Source organism: Cibotium barometz, chromosome 19, assembly GCF_041138505.1.
Source record: "Cibotium barometz isolate CiBa-2024 chromosome 19, ASM4113850v1, whole genome shotgun sequence".
Lineage (NCBI taxonomy): Eukaryota > Viridiplantae > Streptophyta > Polypodiopsida > Cyatheales > Cibotiaceae > Cibotium > Cibotium barometz.
The window spans coordinates 9,253,067-9,273,343 of record NC_141064.1 but is presented as its reverse complement, the minus strand read 5'-3'; the positions used below and the strand labels follow the sequence as shown (position 1 = coordinate 9,273,343).

At 43.6% G+C, this 20,277-nt stretch overlaps 1 protein-coding gene across 1 annotated transcript in view; it reads left to right on the top strand.

The window, feature by feature from the left end:
- Positions 1-2,755: 2,755 nt before the first annotated feature.
- Positions 2,756-20,277, top strand: part of EMB1997 (para-aminobenzoate (PABA) synthase family protein) — a 55,081-nt gene continuing 37,559 nt past the window's right edge. Inside the window, exon 1 of the mRNA XM_086813255.1 lies at positions 2,756-3,310. Within this exon, the coding sequence (XP_086669381.1) occupies positions 2,992-3,310 (319 nt within the window). The 5' untranslated portion in view covers positions 2,756-2,991. The remainder of the gene's footprint in view (positions 3,311-20,277) is intronic.

Genomic DNA, 20,277 nt, shown 5'->3' with positions numbered 1-20,277 from the left:
GTGTGTGTGTGTGTGTGTGTGCGCGCGCACAAATTCACGCTTATGTGTATGTTTATGCATACGTGTGTGTGATTTGGATGTTGCTAGAAGTGTTTATTATACAATCATGTTAGCAAAGTACTTATGTGTATGTATGGGTTGTATAACTTTTCCATGCATAATGTGGGTGTAGTGATAGTGGACAATACCAAAGTATGGGTAATATAGTAAATGCCTATTTTTTTTCTTGATTGTAATTATCAATGTTTGGCGTCAATGCTAATTGTTTCTTGGGAGAAGGGTGAGGGTTTGAATGTTAAGCTTAGCTTGGTTATGATTAGTTAGAGCTAGCTAGGTTGGGTTAGGGTTAGATTAAGGAGTAGGGTTATGGTAAGGTTGGCTAGGATATGTTATTAGGATCAGTTAAGTGAAGGGTATGCTAGGCTTAGGGTGTTGAGATAAGGGTTTAGGTAGGGTTAGCAATGCTAGGGTTATGGTGTTGAGATAGGGGTTTAGGTAGGGTTAGGGTTAGGATTCTATTCTAATAGATAGGGGTTTAGGTAGGGTTAGGGTTAGAATTCTATTCTAATAGATTATTTGCAATGTGGGTGACCCTACTATTCTTCCATGCCATCAACATGGGTTCAATACTAGTACCCTACTAGTACTACTTGCCCTACACCCTACCCTTAATACTTAACATTACAAATATATTCCTTTTTCACACAACATTGTTATATGTGTAAATGCTTAAATAATGGAAAATGCATATGCAAAATGCAAAAAAAAAACATGCAAATATAATCCCAACCCCCTTTAGCCTATTAAACATTAATCCCCTTATCTCTTAGTCTTCTACTCCAAAAATATGTTCCCACACTCATATAAGTGCTTTGCCATTTCACCTAAAAAAACAACCACCCTTCTCTCAATGCTTCTTCATGTTGTTACTAAACCAATATAAAGGAAGCAAAGCCATGCCCACTTTTCCATGTGGTATGCTTTCATTTCTAAATTAGTAATAGTCTAGATTGAGGGACACTTTTTTATGAGGTAGACATCAAAGTGTCTCAATTTCGTGGATATGACTACACGCCAAGTTTGTATGGTGGATATAAGAAGTTACCTTCTTTTCCATGAGAGAGAGAGATATTATCACTCTCCAACTTATTTGATGAATGGAGAGTAAATTTTCATGCAAAGATCCACAATTTTGGTTGAATGCTCGATTGTTTATTAACTAGCTTCAAAATCAAGACCTCCATTGAACCTCTCAGCATCTTTACTAGATTTTGATGGTTGTTTGTTAAGTAAGCCATTTTCAAGAGTAGGAGGAAATGCAAGATGTGTGATCAAAGAAAAAAGCAACTCCTCTTAGTCTTATTGTAACCTAGAAGCTAAGCAAGGTTGAAGCGGTTATGGAAGTGTAACTTTATGAGGTTTGTCGAAAAAGTTTTTTTTTTAAGTTGGTTTTTTAAAAGCCTTGAAGCAAACAAGGAAGAGTGTCACATCATCTTAGTTGAGTTTGGGCTTTCTTTTTGTTTTCTTTAGCTCTAAGAGTGGACTAGATTTTATGTCTTCTTGTTTAGATCAAGAGGTAAGCTTGGGGCCACATAGGAAATGGGTGCCCTAGTTTATGCTTAGGTTGTTAATTTTAATGTTAAATTCTTCATGAAAAGGTGTAACAATACAACAAAAACGATAGTCCTTTCTGTTTGATTTGTGTTCTTATTGAAATGCTATTCTATAACCTTGTCCTTTCTGTTTGATTTGTGTTCTTATTGAAATGCTATTCTATAACCTTGTCCTTTTTAATGATATTACATGTTTAAAACCCATGATTGAAATCCACTTCAAGATGGCCTCTTTAGAAATCCACTTTCTTAAGGTGGCCTTCATTTGTAGCTAGGGGGGATTCATAGGCCATGTTTTTCTATGTTAGGCATTCGTTTCCATCTAGCTTAGGGGGGATCATACTCCATGTTTTTCTATGCTAGGCATTTGTTTCCATTAGGTTCATGGACAACTAAAGCATGGAGGACAACACCCATCACGCCTTCCAAAAAGAGCGTTGAAGTACAAAGTAGTGTCCTCCATCGATGACAAGCCAACTAAAAGCATGGCAACATTGACACACCAATGACCTCGCTGTGTGACCACATGGCCCATTTAAGGTTGTTGAAACAAAAGGGAGAGGTGCAGTTTATGAAACGGCTCCTTGTGAAGGACACTTCCACCTAGATGTGCTTATTCCTCCCACTTATACACGAATAGTGCTCTACCTCTTAACTTGGTTATGATGGAGTAGTGAGGTTAGATTATAATTTAGTCGGTCTAAAAATTTGTTCAAGAAACCCTAACTTACAGAAGGCTATAAAAAAAGAAATCCTTACTTCTAGAAATTTAGGGAAAACCTAGTTGAGAGAGGGTTTGACACCACAGAGAGTTCGATGAAACCCTAAAACTTTTATTTTGGCACTTGGATTGAGAAAGTTTTTTGAAGTGGAGAAATTGAGGAGACAATGGGCCCCCAAGTTCCAACTGATTTGGCACCAACCCCTCACAACAACCACTCATTTCCCTTCGTGTGGGCTAATTAATTTATCGATATTATAAGTATATACTATATACCATACTTGGATAGCAACTTAGCAAAAAAAAAGAGACCTTAACTTAATTAATGTTATAAATGCATTCTATTATATGCAAAAGCAACAAAGTTGATTTAAAAATGTAAATGTATATACTATATAATATATATTTTGCAAAAGCAACCGTCAGCCCAAAAAGTGCTGGTATGAGGGGTTGGTTGGTGCCACACGAGTTGGGGGTGTCGTCCCGGTCTCCTCCACTGTGAAAACTTCTGAAATGCAAGTGGAAAAATAGGAGCAGCACTTTTGAGGGAGTCGAGGTTAGGGTTCAATAGACGTCTCTGTGATTTGGAGTTTCTGTGAGTTAGGATTTCTTCTGTCCATTAGGTTTTCCTTTTCCCCTTCTGCGAGTTAGGGTTTCATGGACCTGGGAGCTCTCACTTGCTCCCCTTTGATCTACACATCTGAGGCGAGCTCAGCTCTTTTTCCATGGCATAGCAGGCAACATCTTGGGTGGGAAAGCTCTGAGCCACGCATCAATCTCGCTGTTACATTTCGACCTTTGCGTTTCACGCAGAGATCAAGACAAAAGGGAGTCTCGTCTTGCATTCGATGTACGCTCGGATCATCACCCATTGATGAGAATGTGTGGAAAGGGAGGCCGATCAGAACCTTGTTGATCGACAACTACGATAGCTACACTTACAATCTCTATCAGCTTCTCTCTGTCGTCAATGGAGGTACATGTCTTCTTCAAACATTTTCAACACATTACATTGCATTTCATTATTGTTAGAGCTAAGTTTCACACAAGTCCTCCTTGTCTGAAAAAAGGAGATCCACCCTTGCCTTAGCTTGTTGAAGCGATCTCATATCCCAGTCTTACACATGCTTAGCCACACATTTGCCGATGGTCTGCATGTGGGCACTCCAGACACCCGTGCTGCCTGCTTAGATACTCATTTGACTGGGGTGTAATCTCCTCTTGTAAATTTGTCCTGCTGACATCACGTGCTGCCTGCTTAGATACTCATTTGACTGGGGTGTAATCTCCTCTTGTAAATTTGTCCTGAATATGTAGGGTGGCCGATTATGAGGTGAACTCCAACGATCCAAACCAATGAGACGATGTTTGGTGGTAACTCTCCTGGACGAGTCTTCGATAAACAATCTGTTGGAGGTCGGTGTTGCGGGACAGTCCTTGAACTATTGCACATGCAAGTGAAGCCATGTGGAAGGGGGGCATACAGGTCAGGAAGGGGTGCTCCATACCTGCACTCCTCCCATGCCCAGCCTTTTGAGGAAGGGCCATCCAGAAGTGTCTTGTCCAGCAACACTCTGGCCCTTAGTGTGCTTGCGACCCAGGGTCGCTGCTGGCTGTGTGGGATACTCTAGCATGGCTGTTGAGGATGTCAATATCGTAGCCACTTTTGACACAATCAGCACATGCACGCACAGCTCATGCATGCGCTGATGACCTATATGTGGGCATTCTAGCCGCCCACACTTGTGTCTCCTGCTGACATCACTTGTCTCTTTAAATACTTATTTAACTGTATTGTATTCCACATGAAAAATGGTACTACTTGCTGGGCTTATAACTACTTTATGCAGAAATCAATCTTTTTGATTAAAGGCAAGGTTCCAGGGGGAATATCTGAAAATTTAGCATGTAAAACACACACTGAAATGTTGCTTTTTCTGAGCATTCATACAATAGCTGATTAGGATGTGAACTCCAAGACACCAAATCAATAGGATGATCTAAAGGTCTCTCTGGGGGAAACTCTCATGGTAGAATCATATTCATATTGTTTCAAGGAAGAAATCCTCTTTCTGAACATCCATTGGTTGGTATCTCTCACTTTCTCTCTTTAAAACAATAGTACAAAGAACTGGTTTCCTTATCGCTTTCGAATTTTGAAAGTGACTTAGAAGCGTTATAGTACCTTCTTGAAGGCCCACATAAGTAACTATATTCTTTTCTCCATGAGAAATTGTGGTCTTTACTTCTCAACTCGTGTATGTGAAGGCATCTTGGCATTAATTTATATTTGTGAGGGGTGCCATCATTGTGTGGATTTCCTTGTGTTTGGATCCTGGTTGTCCTAGCATTGCTTTATATTTGTGGGGGGTGCCATCATTGTATGAATTTCCTTGTGTTTGCATCCTAGTTGTCCCAACATTGCTTTATATATGTGAGGGGTGCCATCATTGTGGGGATTTCCTTGTGTTTGGATGTATTAAAGTCAATGGCAGCTATTGTCTTTGCAGATATAAGCTTTTTTGATGAACAATCCTCAAACATCATTAATTTTGTAGTTGGCTCAAAGATTTGGAGATTTTTTGTTCTCATTGGTTGTTCCATGTTTCCTTGAACCTCGGGGATTGCGTAGATAGTTGCTTTACTCTCTCTTTCTTTAGCCAGCACTAGACACTTGGAATAAACATGGTCCTATTGTAAATTGTTCGGCTTTTGTATGCAACTCTTTGCTCCTTGGACAACCCTTGAATGAATGCCATCTTGATATCCTTGTTACCATTTGTATACTTCCATCCTTCTTCTTGGAATTCTTAGTATTATCTTTATGTATATTGTCTCTTCCATGCATCATACTATATCTTCTCTTTTGAGGAGAACCTCAAATTCTTTTGGAAACGATGCCATGAGCCCATACATTGGGAGTAACATGTGTAAGAATCCACTCCATTGCTCCATGTTGAGATTCTTTTCTCTTTGAATAATGAGATGCATGCTTAGAAGTAGTCTCCTTAACACATTGCAGTACCAAAAGGCTTTGACTCTGCCTTCTCAAGTAGCTTTGGGTGCATAAATTTTCCGTTCATAATAGGGTTTTCCATTTGGGCTAGTGGAGCAATATCTTGAATCTTTGTGTGATACATTTCCGTATTGAGCACATATTCCAAGCATGGAGCAGGTAGGAGGAATTAGGCAACCGCACGCAAGCATCCTGTCAACATAGGTGCCGCGTGGCATTGCCAACGAAATAGCAAGTTGGTGGGCATAAGCATGGTCGTGGGTTAGTCCTCTATAGATTGACCGAGGTAAAACGGGTTGACCATCACATAGGGTGGGTATATAATCATGCACCTATATTTATCGTTATCCATTTGATGATTCTCAAGCGTTGGATTCTACAAGAGCATATCTTCGGAGATTGGCTACCCATAATTGTACGATCATGCAGGTGTGGTCCACCACAAGGAGCATAGGTTGACATTCCACGACAATTCCAATCGACACTTGGAGGTTTTTAGGGAATCCTTGCTATCTTATTTAGGCCTATTTCAAGGTGCATGCCTTTCCTATGAAGCGGGTGATACACAAGGTTGGTCATGCATGTATGCTATATGTGCGGGCTTTGAAGTCATACGATTTGTAGGATTTGGTGGTAGCGCATTTTGGACGAGCATGGGCATCTCTTCAGTATAGATTTTCGCAAGGAGTTACTTGTGTTGGCTTAAGGACCACTGTATTGATCTGATTCCTAGTGCAGAGCCGCCTTCTTGTGCCTTATAGTGGATGAGTTGTCTTGAGCTAAGCTATAGATCAAGGAAATGTTGGCCAAAGGGTTGGTCCATGCTTCACACCTTTTGGAGCTCTGCACCTCTTGGTCAAGAAGAAAGATGGGAGTATGTGTGGACTATCAGGTGTTGAATAAGCTTACCATCAAGGACAAGTTATTGTTGCCTTCCATTGATGACTTGTTGGATGAGATCGTAGGGGCTAAGTGGTTTAGTAAGTTAGATATAAAATCTAGACTATCAGGTTTGCATAGATCTCGATGATATTCAGAAGAGAGCTTTGTGGATTGAGTTTCTTGTGATGCCATTTGGATTGACTGTGCTACCTTTAGCAGTATGATGTCTCGGATCTTGCAGCCTTTTCTAGGGATATTCATTATTGTCTTCTTGGATGATATCTTGGTCTAGAGTAGGACTAAAGATGAGCACAAGAAGCATGTGGAGAGGGCCAAATTCTTATTTTATTTGCTAGTGTTCTTTGGTTGTTGGAGTTGGACAAACGTTTTTTGTGATGCTAGTGGAGGCAGCCTTGAGTTGCATTGGAGCAACATGGGCACTTTGTTGCCTTTGAGAGCTCAAAGCTTCGTGGTGTTGAGAACGACATTCCATGTATGACCAGGAGTTGCTTGTAGTGGTGCACGCCCTTTGGAAGTGGCATTACTATTTGATTGGTTTGAAGTTTAGGATTCGTTCCGATCACTTAGGTCTTTGTTCACACAACCATAACAAAATTTGTCTTGCATCAACTTCAGTGGTGGGACTTTCTTTCTTGGTTCGCCTTCCATATTGATTATGTGCCGTGTAAGGAGAATGTGGTAAGTCGATGTGCTTAGTGAAAGGCCACATCTTGTGAATACAGTGGAGAGCTGCCACATTGACTATTTTGTGCTGATGAAGCGCAATGTATGTTGAGTACCGGGACTTGCAGCGAGCGGCCTTGGTGCAAGTGCATGCATGGCATTGTTGTAGAGTACACCATTTGAGATGGCTGGTTGTACTACAAGGATTGACTTTGTGTCGAGGGCAATGATTTTTGGGCCAGTGCTTTTGCATGAAGCGCATGATGTTGCGGTTTTAGGAGACCATGGTAAGGGCTCTTCATTAAAGTTGTCTTGTCTCCTCTTTTGGCCTTGCATGAAGCAGGATGTGTGTATGTACCAGAAGTTAAAGCCAGACACCAAAAAAGCAGTCGACAAGCTTCACCCTTTGCTAGTTCTAGAGTTGCCATGGAAGGAGATTTCTATGGACTGTGGCAATTAATTACTGCCTTACACATGATCGCCAACTGATTGCAAGCTAGCGAGATTTGTTTTAGAGCATCACTTGTCGTCTTTGGAGAAACATTAGAAATCAACCATAATTTCTAAGTTAGAAGGGAGCAAGAATCAAGAAAACTAAAAAGGGTAGGGATGCTTTTCTCACCCGACTGGGTGCATTGGGAGGAGAAGGCTACCTCATACAATTGGGGGGGGGGGGGGGGGGGGAGTCAACTACAATGGTGGTCTATAGTGCCAAGTGGGCTCACCACCATTGTTAGTGAGAAAAGAATTGTGATGCCAAATCCTCAGGAAGGCCTCGTGGCGTTTTCGCATGCGGTCGGAGCCACCTTGAAGCTTCCCCCACTTTCCATGGAGGGTATGAATGATATCAAGCCAGATGCTGTAGATGGCGTGGTGAGGGTGCCCTCGATGGCCTTGTTACATTGAGCTCTCCAAATATGCCATGTAACAATACTGTTGCAAAACTCCCATCTATGGTTGGAATTTGGAGTCCAATGATTAGTGGAGGGAGTTGGAACTGGAAGTGCAGAAATATGGAGATGAGGGACTTGCAAGGGAAGTCCCCCACCATCCTCCTCATATGCCAAGGCAACCTTGGCCTCGGTGGCCCAAGCAATTGTGCCCCAAGTAATTGTGCGGGAGGGGCCTGGTCTGTAGTGAAAATGTGGAGATTCCTTTGCCAAACTAGTTGAGGACTCGCGAAGATGGCCACACCTCGAATAGATTGCTGGCCTACCTCCGATGTCACGATTGTGACTCACTCTCTTAATCTGTCCTTAATTACTCCTTAATCCCTTATTAAGTGAAAGGACACTTGTGAAGGGTCACACCCTTACACATGGGTCACTATCAAAGGACATGTCTATTCATTAAAAGACACACCCCTAAGTCCAAAGGACATAACCGTTGATTCAAGAGCCACACCCCTTCCCAGGGAAGTGTCTCTTCGCTTGTACCCTTTTATTTAAGAAAGGCCCCTGTCTCAATGCAAACAACTCAACTTTCCGCTCTCTAATTATCTTTAGTTCTTGTATTCAATTTTGATCATGTCTTAATAAACTAGGAAGTCCTCACAGTGGTATCAGAGCAAACAAGCTCCAACCTGTAGGATGCCCACATCCAAAAAACCCTAACCCTAACCCTAAAAATCAAAAACCCTAAATCAACAAATTAGTTTTAGAATTAGGGATAGCAAGAGTTGTATGGAAGAACAGGAAAGAATACTCCATTTAATTTTGCCAAAATTTGCCAATTTTGCTTGATTAAGCATTTTTTCCCAATTTTTTTTTTAAAAAAAAAATGGTGGGAGGTAGAGACTCACATCAGGATTCCATCCAAATGCTTGAAGGCTGTCCTGTACTCTATTGGAGGTTGATAGCACTGTCTTGGTACTGAACCGTTTCCACGCAAGAGGCGCCACCCAGTCGATTACGGAAAGCCACAAGCTTACACGTGGCTTTACCCAATGACCCACGCAGCTGACAGCCAACACCTAATGGCAGCTTGACCTACGTGAAGACGCCCACGGTAGCGATCAGCGCCAACGCACAAAAAGAAAAGAAAAGAAGGGGACCCCACGGCAGCGACCAGCGCTAACACAAAAAAAAAAAAAACAGCAGGGAGAACTAATGGCCAGTGGACCAGCGCCACGCACGAGAAAAGAAAAAAAAGGGAAAAAAAAAAGAGGGAGAGCCCACGGCCGTTTTCAGCCGGTGCCATTGCCACCCTGCACACAGCCTTAGCGTACCAGCCTGCTGCCACTTCTCTTCATCATATTCAGCCTTTGACGTCGGTCTTCATCGTTTGTGCAACATTATTCATTATGGCAACTTCATTCAGGTGTGATTTTTCCATTTTCTTGGGCATAAAAATATCACATAATGTGGAGTATTAGAATATCAGAAACCCGCCATTTCATTCTTTTGTGGGCTCTCCACTCATCCGGGGCCAGTATCACTTTTTACGGGCGCAAAAGTACCTCTCAGATCACGTGGACACACATTACCCTCTTCTCTGACGGCTTATGGGTGGCAAAGGAAACCTATGATTTCAGTTATTACAGGATACACCCTCTTAGTCCATAGTGCCCTCTCCTACCCGTGTTTCTCCACTAGTCTCAGTCTCTATTCCAGTGAGTGTGCCCCCCTTTTTCCAACCCACTCATTACCGCATTCAAATAGCCACACCGACTTCTCACCTCCGAGAATTTAACGTGTGGGTGATCCGTGTTCGTACATCTGCACAAGATCTGGATCATTATTGTTTTATACTCTCTTGGGCATTTGTGCCTATATAGTGCCTTCAGAGCCTCCTCCGGCTCCTTTGAAGTAAAGGGAGTCAATAGGAAAGTCCGGAGAGCGGGGGGGGGACCTCTCTGGAATGCCACCAAACCGGTTCCCACACCTCCATGACTTGAGAGGATGGGGGGCACTTGTGAGAAGGGAATGGAAGAAATCTGTGGCAATGGCTCACACTGGGGGGGGGGGGGGGGGGGGGGGGATCCGTCACTAGGATCCATCCTGGCTGCGCAATCTGCGGATACCATCCCTCCACTTGTGTGGGCTTGAAATCCCAAAGAAATCTTTGGTGACCCTTGGTCCAAAGGAGACTCTAGCATGGTATTTGTACTCCACCTCCGCTCCTCGATGGCGCTAAGCTCTGTACGGGATGCAACCAACTGGGCCTCAATCCACAGGCTATCCAGGGTACTCTCTTGAAGCTGTTGCAAGGAGGCAAGGCTCTACAGACGCTCCTCTCATGCTCTCTGAAGCCAGCCAGTCTGCTTTGTGCGGCCTCCTAAATTGCTAATCTCTCCATGTCATGTGCATGTTTGCCCATGGACATATCCAGATGCTAGTCCAGAAGAGGCAACCAGTAAAAGATAACTAGAACTAGGATTTGGAGCACAAAGTGCAGAAGAGGCTAGTGTGGACTTGGAGCAAGGCATGGAGGACATGAAGAGGATGTTGTCGCCTGCAAGGAGTGTACTGTCGGCTGAACCAGATGAGGCGGCTGCAGGGGAAGCACGGATTTGATATTTTTTGTCCAGTCGGCTGGCCGACTGCTGGTCGGCCAGATCTCCTTTGGTTCAAGAGGCCTATGAAAGGCACATGAGCTCATTGTTGTAGTCATTGTCTCCCTTATGGAGTGAGTCAAGAACTAGGACAGATTTTGGGTGTATTCCACCTTTTTATGTAAGGCAGCCTATGGCTGTAGATTAGGGTACTTTTTTGTACCATATAAATATACTGAATTTCCAGCATCTCTCTCTCTCTCTCTCTACTCTCCCTTCTGTCTGCGTTTTGCATCAGCATGTTCTAGATGGTGTTTAGGGCTGAAAGAGCCCAGAGCTTCCGTGTGTTACACTCCAAGGCATGCATCTAAAGTTCCTACGGCCTACCTATCATCCAGCTTCTTGCTTTCAAATGCCACAGGTCGCACCCCCTAGAATAAGGCAACCCCTATTGTGTATTCATTGGCATCAATCTCAACCACAAATGGCTGGCCAAGATCCGGTAAGGCTAAATAGGTGCTTCCTTCACCTTGCGCTTGAGAGTATGAAAAGCCTCATCAAGCCTCTTCACTCACTTTTTAAGAACGATAGTGAATCCCAAGAATGTCCGAAGTTGCCTCACTGCTCGAGGAACTGGCTAGTCCAACACCGTCTACATCCGCTCAAGATCAATGCTCATACCATCCTGAGAAATTCGATGACCTAGGCTTATAGAATAACTCTCACTTACAGAGTTTAGCATACAATCGTTCTCGTCTAAGAATATACCACAACAAACTTCCGCAAATAATCTCAAAAGATATCATTCATCATGTGCTGAAAAGTAGCAAGAGCACTCGTGAGCCCAAAAGGTAATACGAGAAACTCATAATGGCATTATCGCATACGGAAACTCATCTTAAAGACATCCTCTTTAGATATACATATCTGGTGATAACCAGTACAAAGGTCAATCTTCGTAAAATAGGTAGCACCTTGCAACCTATCTATCAAATCGTCTGCTGTGAGAAGAGGATACCTATTCTTCATTGTCACTTTGTTCACTTTTTATAATTCACACACATCCGTCGAGTACCACTCTTCTTGTGCTTCAAAACCAGTGGAGCTTCCCAGGGTGATTTACTCTTGCGTATCTGTGCCATTCGGAGATATTTTGACAATTGTTGGGCAATCTCATCCTCTTCCAGCTGGCTTATTTAAATCATAAAGCAATTCAACAGGGAAGACATTGGTAAAATCCGCCTTAATGTCCTCTAAAGCTTGTGTCTCCCAAGCATCCAACTAAACCGTTGTTCTGTTGAATCTACATAAGTAGAGAGTGGGACCCCAAAATCTCCCTTAAGACAAATCGGAAGACCCTCCATAACAAAGGACAAAGTATGATCCTTCTTGTCGACGTGAACATTATGGCTAAAAAACCATTCCTTTCCTAGAATATCACGAACCCTATCTAGATTCATAATGAAACATGCTTTCGTTAAGGGCCGTGGCACGGGTACTTAGCTTATCTTCAAGAAAACAACAATTTCAGGCGTAGCACTAGGGGTCGAAATAGCCTTAAGCTGACCCCCCCTCCCCCCTCCCCTCCCCTCCGAGCTATATTAGATTAAACTCCTTGGAGGAGTCTTGAGTTTCTCTCTTGTCTTCTTTGTGTTTTTACATGTCTCAACAACCGCATAATCCCACCAAAGTCTTCATCATGTACATAGTGATCTCTCATGGAATCCAACTCTCTATGATAGGCAATGATCACTGAATGTACATGTGGTCTCCTAGATAGAGAATCTGCAACCATATTCTTCTTTTGAGGTGCATGGATAATTTGGAAATGAAACATGGACAAAAAGTTTGCCCACCGCGTATGCTTCTTGGAAAGCTTAGTTTGGGTCAGAAAATATCTCAAACTTTGATAATCCATCTTGTGACCGCTCCCTACAGGAGGCCTATAGATTAGAAGACAATATACACATATTTAGATAACTTAATTTAAATGTTATTAAACAATGGAAACAACATCAGCGACACAAATATTGGAAATACTGAAAATACAAATGACATCAGCATTGGGGTCCGAAAGGGCCGCCCCTCCCCCTCAATACTTTTTGTATTTCTTGGAGTATTTATAATTGTACATGTGTCACGGGCCTGACTGGCCAGATTTCTCCACAAGGGAGTGAAAACAACCAAATAAAACTGGTTCAAGTCGATGATGAGGTGTTGGTCGGAGTAGCCCCAAATCACAGGCTCATTCCCACCTTCACTGGGTGGACACCTGCCTTTCACTGGTCTTCCGGGACCGTGCACCAACAGGCACGCCCGTACTAACGCAGGCCAAGGAGAACACAGCGGAGGGAATGTGGCCTGGTTCTCCCCAATGAGCTTTGCTCCCAAATTCCCTGGAGAGTCAAACCTTCACTAGCTCTGAGAAGCTCTGAGAGTGCGGTTAACAACACCACACAGGGAAATATACTGATCACACCAAGAAGAACATTCTTGAGCATGGTCAGCATATACATGCTTTTCTCCCGCACTACACAACTTAAAGCATTCTCTGAATTTAAATTTGCAAATTTCAGATTTATTTAAATGAGAAAAGTATGAGAGCACTTGGTACGGTGAGTATAATCCAAATACAACCGGTACAATTTGTAGCAGGTACAATCCAGCACATCAAGAACTTCACATGTGTGTAGGTACAACAGGTACTGTTTGTACAACTGGTACAATGAATTCAGCAGGCAGGTACAGTCAAGTACAAGTACATATGGGCAGCCAGCAGGTACAACAGGTACACAAGTAGGTGTAGGCGTGGGCAGCCCTGCAGGCGGGTACAACAACAGGTTCAGGCGTGGACAGCCCTGTAGGCGGGTACCAGGAAGGTATAGGCGTGGGCAGCAGGCGAGTACCAGGAAGGTATAGGCGTGGGCAGTAGGCGGGTACCAGGCGGGTACACAGCTCAATAGGCGAGTACAGCCAGCAGCAAGGAGGCGATGGAGAAAGAGGCGATGCAGAGAGAAAATCCACCAACCCACCACACATGGGAAATTTTTCCAATAATGTTCCATGCAAAAGCCTTATCAAAGGTTATAAAACCTTAATACATAATTAGCACTTATGGGCACCATCCAAAAGAAAATGTCCAGTCCCTTTTTAAATGTGTGTGAACACATTAGCTTATAAACATTAAAGTTAACCATAGTTTATGGATTTTACATTTTAAAAGGGCCAAAATGGTAATACTTACCACCTGCTCACACGCCACACCACCAAGTCAGCAAACAGCATTCCATGGTACATTGGGAGCGTCCTCGTCCAGTGTACTGGCATGACATAACAGGCAGACACACGCAAACAAGTCATGCAAAAATAAATTTATGCATGCAGGCATAAATGCATGTGCACAAATAGTGGACGAAATCTCCCTTTCATGAAACTTGTACAAGAGGTTCCTGTCGGACACAAAACTGGCGCGACAAATATAAATAAATATGTCGTGGTCTTCCTATGGAGTGACAGTCCCGTAGGTAAGACACCATTTTGGCTACACATGGGTGGCACCAACAGGCTCCCGTCCTTACAGCACGAAGCAAATCACACATGGGTGACACGAAACTGGTTCCCGTCCATGTGACGCAGCACTGGTCGCACACGGGTGGCACTAATCTGGCTCCCGTCCATGTGACTTCATAAAACTGGCCCTTTCACATGGGACATTGGCCTGGCCATGGCACAAATCTAGCCGCTCTATGGAGTGACAGTCCCATAGAAGTGGCTCGAGAAATGGAGATGGACCAAATGGTGACATCCCCCCGGGCTTCTAAACAGTTGACCTCAACTGAAAAGCCTCAAGATATGCCTGTAGAAGTTGAGGGTAGTCAGCAAAATAATCCTCATCTACCCACTTTGCATCAATTGGTAAATAATTTTTAAATTTCACAACGTATCTCTTGGAAGGCTTTCCATGTGGTAACTTTCTCTCCTTGTTAAATACAGTCTGTTTTGGTTGAAGGATCTCCTCAAGCTCATCAACTTGTGGCGGATCTTCTGTGACAGGCTCCTCTAGATCTGGCCCCACATACTTCCGCAAAAGACTCACATGAAAAGCATTGTGAATCTTCCAATTGCTGGGTAAAGCAAGAATGTAGGACACTTCATTGATCTTGTCAATCACTTGGAAGGGTCCATAATATCGAGTAGAAAGCTTTGGATATGATCCCACTCGTCCTGGTCTTTTTCGAAGCCTAGCTTTCTCAAATTTTAGCAATACCCAGTCACCTTCCTTGACTTGCATGTCTCTTCTATGCTTGTCAGCAGCCCTTTTATGCTTATCTTGTGACCTTGCAATGGCTGTCCGCACCTGAGCAAAGGCTACATCCAAGTCACGCACATACTCATCAGCTGCTAAAATCTCATCCTTTGTACGAAGGATGGGTGGCAAGACCACTCTGCCATAAATAATCTCAAACGGGGCCTTTCCCGTGGAGGCATGAACTGTGTTGTTGTAGGCAAACTCTACAAGTGGAAAATACTTTTCCCATGCAGTCTTTTGATCGGCCACATAACACTTCAACAAATCCAACACGGTTGAATTTGCAGCTTCACTTTGGCCATCCATTTGGGGATGATAAGCTGATGAAAACTCAAGTCTAGTGTCCATGTTATCAAATAAAGCCTTCCAGAAGAGGCTCGTAGTCTTGGGATCTCTATCCCCAACAATGGACTTAGGCATACCATGATGCTTGAAGATGTTAGCAAGAAAAAGCTTCACCATATGATTAACTTTAATGGTTTTCTTGACGGGCAAGAAGTGAGCTTGCTTGCTAAACCTGTCCACAATGGTCCAAATAGCATCATTCCCATGCTGGGATCTAGGTAAGTCCATAATAAAGTCCATAGTAATACTTTCCCATGGCTGCAAGGGAATAGGCAATGGCTGAAGCAAACCTGGAGGCTTTTGCTTGTCAAATTTCACTTTTTGGAAAGTAAGACATGCACGGACATATGCCTCAATGTCTTTATGCATGCTTGGCCAAAAGAAATCTCTCTCAATCATGCGTGTAGTAGGCATGATACCTCTATGACCAGCATAAGGTGGAGCGTGACATTCCTCCATAACCTTTGGACGCATATCCTTCACACCACATATGCAGTTATCCTTCATAAGATAACCCTCTTTCATCACATAAGAGGCATGTGAGTGACCAGCCATCAAATTAATCGATATATGGCAAAAATCAGCATCCAAATGATACAAATCTCGCATGGCAGATAAGTCCCCATGAGAGGCCACTGAAACTGCAGCCACATAAGGCCTCCTGGATAATGCATCTGCCACCACATTTTTCTTTCCCGGAGTATGTACAATCTGAAAATGAAACATGGAAAGAAAGTTTGCCATTCTCATCTGCTTCTCCGAAAGGTTTGTTTGAGATAGAAAGTATCTCAAGCTTTGATGATCTGTCTTGACTACAAATTCAGTCCCAAGAAGGTAATGTTTCCATATCTTTAAGGCATGAATTATAGCCAAGAGCTCTTTCTTATAGATATCCATATGAAGCTCGGCATCATGCAATTGACGGCTCTCATAAGCAACTGCATGACTTTCTTGATTTAGGATAGTCCCTATACAATCGCCACAAGCATTACATTCCACTATAAATGACCTGTGCAAGTCGAGAACAATCAATACGGGTCCACATATGATAGCATTCTTGAGTTGCAAGAAGGCATCTCGCTCCTTTGGGGTCCATTTAAAGGTGGCTTTCTTCTTTGTGAGATCATGTAGAGGGGTGGCAATCATCGCAAAATGCCTTATGAAGCGCCTGTAATATGAACATAACTCGAGAAAACTACGTACTTGATGTACATTTTGCAACTTTGGCCAATTCCGAATGGTTTCTATCTTGGCAGGATCCATTCTTACACCATCCTTGGATACAATGTGACCCAAATAGTGTATCTCTGAAAGGAAGAACTCACTTTTCTTGGCATTAATGAAGAGTTTATGCTTCCAGAACTCTTCAAACACTGTGGCCAAATGAGTCCTATGCTCTTGCTCATTCTTGGAGAAAACCAAGATGTCATCAATGAATACACCTGTGAATTTTCGATGGGGTCGGAATATCCTATCCATCATATGATTGAATGTGGCTGGGGCATTGGTGAGACCAAAAGGCATCACCAAAAATTCATACAATCCAAAAGTTGTCCTGAATGCAGTTTTGTGGACATCCTGTGGCACCACTCGTATCTGGTGATAATCACTCTTCAAATCAATACGGCTGAAACAAGCCGAGCCATCAAGCTTATCCAAAATGTCATCAATACGCGGGATTGGAAATCAAGCTTATCCACTCTTCAATACGGCTGAAACAAGCCGAGCCATCAAGCTTATCCAAAATGTCATCAATACGCGGGATTGGAAATCTATTCTTGATGGTGAGCTTATTTAGAGCTCTATAATCCACACAAATGCGGAATGATCCATCTTTCTTTTGAACAAGAAGCACGGGAGAGTAATAAGGTCAGGAACTTGGTTGAACCAAACCTTTGTCCAAAAGCTCATTTACCTGCTTCATGATCTCTTTTTGTTGTGCGGCACTCACATGATATGCAAGTTTGTTAGGTGGAGAACTACCTGGCACAAGATCTATGCGATGATCCTCGAGCCTTTGAGGAGGTAGTTCACCGGGCAATGCATCATCAAAGCAATCTTTATATGCATGAAGAAAATTCAGCCTATCCTGAGTCAAAACATCCACATTTTGATGACTTGGTTCAATGCTATTACGAACAAAAACCAAGTACGCAGAAAGACTCTTTTTCATTGCTTTATTAATCTGGATGTGAGATACAAGTGGGATAGAATGCCCTTCCTTGCCAGCATCAATAACATGCATGCGGCCTCTATGCATAAAGGAAATCATGTTTGTCTTGTACTCTTTGCGGGACTCAAGCCTATGATGCCATGGCTTGCCAAGCAATACATTGCATCCATTAAGTGAGGCAACCAAGAAATGCTCATGATCAAGATAACCGTGAATATGTATGCGCAACTTCCCAATAAGTGGGTGTAACATGCGGAAGCTCTGGGTAGTCTTCTTTCAGCCCTAAACACTCTTGTAAACCTTCTGATGCAAAAACGCACCATCTGATGCAAAAACGCAGGTAGAGAGAGAGTAGAGAGAGAGAGAGAAGTGCTGGAAATTCAGTATATACTATGGTACAAAAAGGTACATATCTTGCAGCCCTTGGCTGCCTTCATAAAAAGGTGATAACACACCAAAATTCTGCCCTAGACTAGGACTCCTAATGACTCATACCCTAGTGGGTTGAATGAATAAACCTTGAGCATGAGGGCCCTTTTTATATGGGACTTTGGACGCTTTATGCTGGCCGACTGCTGGTCGGCCAGTTCCAAGTCCATACAAGCCCCTTTTTGGCGCTGCTCGACTGCTGGTCCTTGTCCTTGCTGCGCCTACTGCCCAACCTCTCTGCTGACTTCAGCCGACAGCCAACATCCTCTTTTCTTGCAGCCGACAGCCCTTGTCTGGGTTCATGTGCTTCAGCCGTCTGCTTCCCTCCATGAGCCCACTTGTCCTGCTCCATGCTCACCTCAGATGCTACACCTGAAGCTCCTACATTCTGGTTCTACTGGTTCATAGTCTTTATCTGTTTGCCCTCTTCTGGATCTAGCGTCCATGGCATCTGTGATGCACATGACATCTCCCTCTGCTAAACTTGATGACGGGAATCCAACCTGCTCTTGGATGACTGTCATCATCCCAACCCTGTCCCGAAGTCCCTCTGTCATCTTCCATCCCTGGCAAACCTTTTTCTCTGAAAATCCGGTCTGTTCTCCAAACCACTCTGTCTCTGATGAAGATCTATGCATCTGGTCTTCCTCTAGTCCACAATCCATTCCTGCCCTGACTCTGAACACCGTCTTGGTCTTCATTCCTGGAACTGAGTCTGGCACTCTCACATCACCCTTGGAGGATCAACCTCCCTTGGGACCGTTACCTGAGAACCTATCTGGCTCACGGAACTGCCATCCCCATCTGGCACTGTGGAACACCACCAACAAACCTCCTGGGAGTTCTTCCCGATCTGTGTTCCCGCCTTGGGCTTCGAATCCGTGTACTTTCCTGTACCTTGGACCTGTACACCATTATCTGGGACTGAATCAGTGTTTAGCTTCGCTGAGCCTGATGCTTTGATACCAATGTAACAAGCGGAAGCTCTGGGTAGTCTTCTTTCAGCCCTAAACACTCTTGTAAACCTTCTGATGCAAAAACGCACCATCTGATGCAAAAACGCAGGTAGAGAGAGAGTAGAGAGAGAGAGAGAAGTGCTGGAAATTCAGTATATACTATGGTACAAAAAGGTACATATCTTGCAGCCCTTGGCTGCCTTCATAAAAAGGTGATAACACACCAAAATTCTGCCCTAGACTAGGACTCCTAATGACTCATACCCCTAGTGGGTTGAATGAATAAACCTTGAGCATGAGGGCCCTTTTTATATGGACTTTGGACGCTTTATGCTGGCCGACTGCTGGTCGGCCAGTTCCAAGTCCATACAAGCCCCTTTTTGGCGCTGCCCGATTGCTGGTCCTTGTCCTTGCTGCGCCTATTGCCCAACCTCTCTGCTGACTTCAGCCGACAGCCAACATCCTCTTTTCTTGCAGCCGACAGCCCTTGTCTGGGTTCATGTGCTTCAGCCGTCTGCTTCCCTCCATGAGCCCACTTGTCCTGCTCCATGCTCACCTCAGATGCTACACCTGAAGCTCCTACATTCTGGTTCTACTGGTTCATAGTCTTTATCTGTTTGCCCTCTTCTGGATCTAGCCCTGAGAATGTCCATGGCATCTGTGATGCACATGACTGTTGGGTAACTTGCACCTCTTTACCAACAAAGGCAGCTTTTGCTTCAATTTGAGGCTTCGTGTCCTCAACCTCAATACCCAAGGCGGCTGCCATCTGAATAGAGATGAAGTTATCTGTTGCACAATCATCAAACATAAATAGAGCGCTGATCCTTGATTTGACCCCATGCTTTGCATACCATCCTCTCTTTTCCATCATGCGTTGTGTTTCCCTGCACATGGGGAACTGCATGCACATTTGCCTTGGTTTGCTTGTCCTCATGCTTTGGTTTGCAGTTAGGACATTGTCTAAATGTATTCTCTTTGTTGCCACAAGAAAAGCATTTTCCCTCCTTTGCATAATGCTCCCTTTGCTCGGGGGTCAAGCCAAATTTGTTCTTCTTTGGCCCATAATCCTTGGATGGGGTATTTTCAGCTTTACCACCCTTCTGGACATCCCGGAAGCTCTTTTTAGGTGGTTGTCCACCTTTTTGCAGGCTTGGGACAGCCTTCTCTTTGCCCTTAGAACCCCCTTTATCTTGCTTAATTTTGAGCACCAATTGCTTTGTATTAAGAGCAGAGGCTATAAGCTGTTCGCAGAGTGTGTTTTGGGTGCAATTCAATGCCCGAATGATAAGTTGGTTGCAATCCGGAGCGAAACTTCCTCTTTCTTTCATCCTTGGAGAGTTGCATAAAGGGAGTTACCTCAAGCAACACTTTCCAAAACTTATTGACATACTGCTGCACACTTTCATTATCTTTTTGCTCAAGTCTATCCCACTTTTGGGTGAGAGTTTGCTCTGCATTAGGAGGCAAGAATTGGGCATAAAATCTGTCCTTAAACTCTTTCCAAGTGCAAATGGAGTCTTTGGTGGTCTTTTCAGTGATCCACCAATGGGCAGTTGTTCCCTGCAAGAACATGCTTGCATGACGAATTTTGGACTTCTCAGTGAAGTCCTCATCACTAAAAGCAATATCAAACTGTGCCACAAAAGCTAGCAC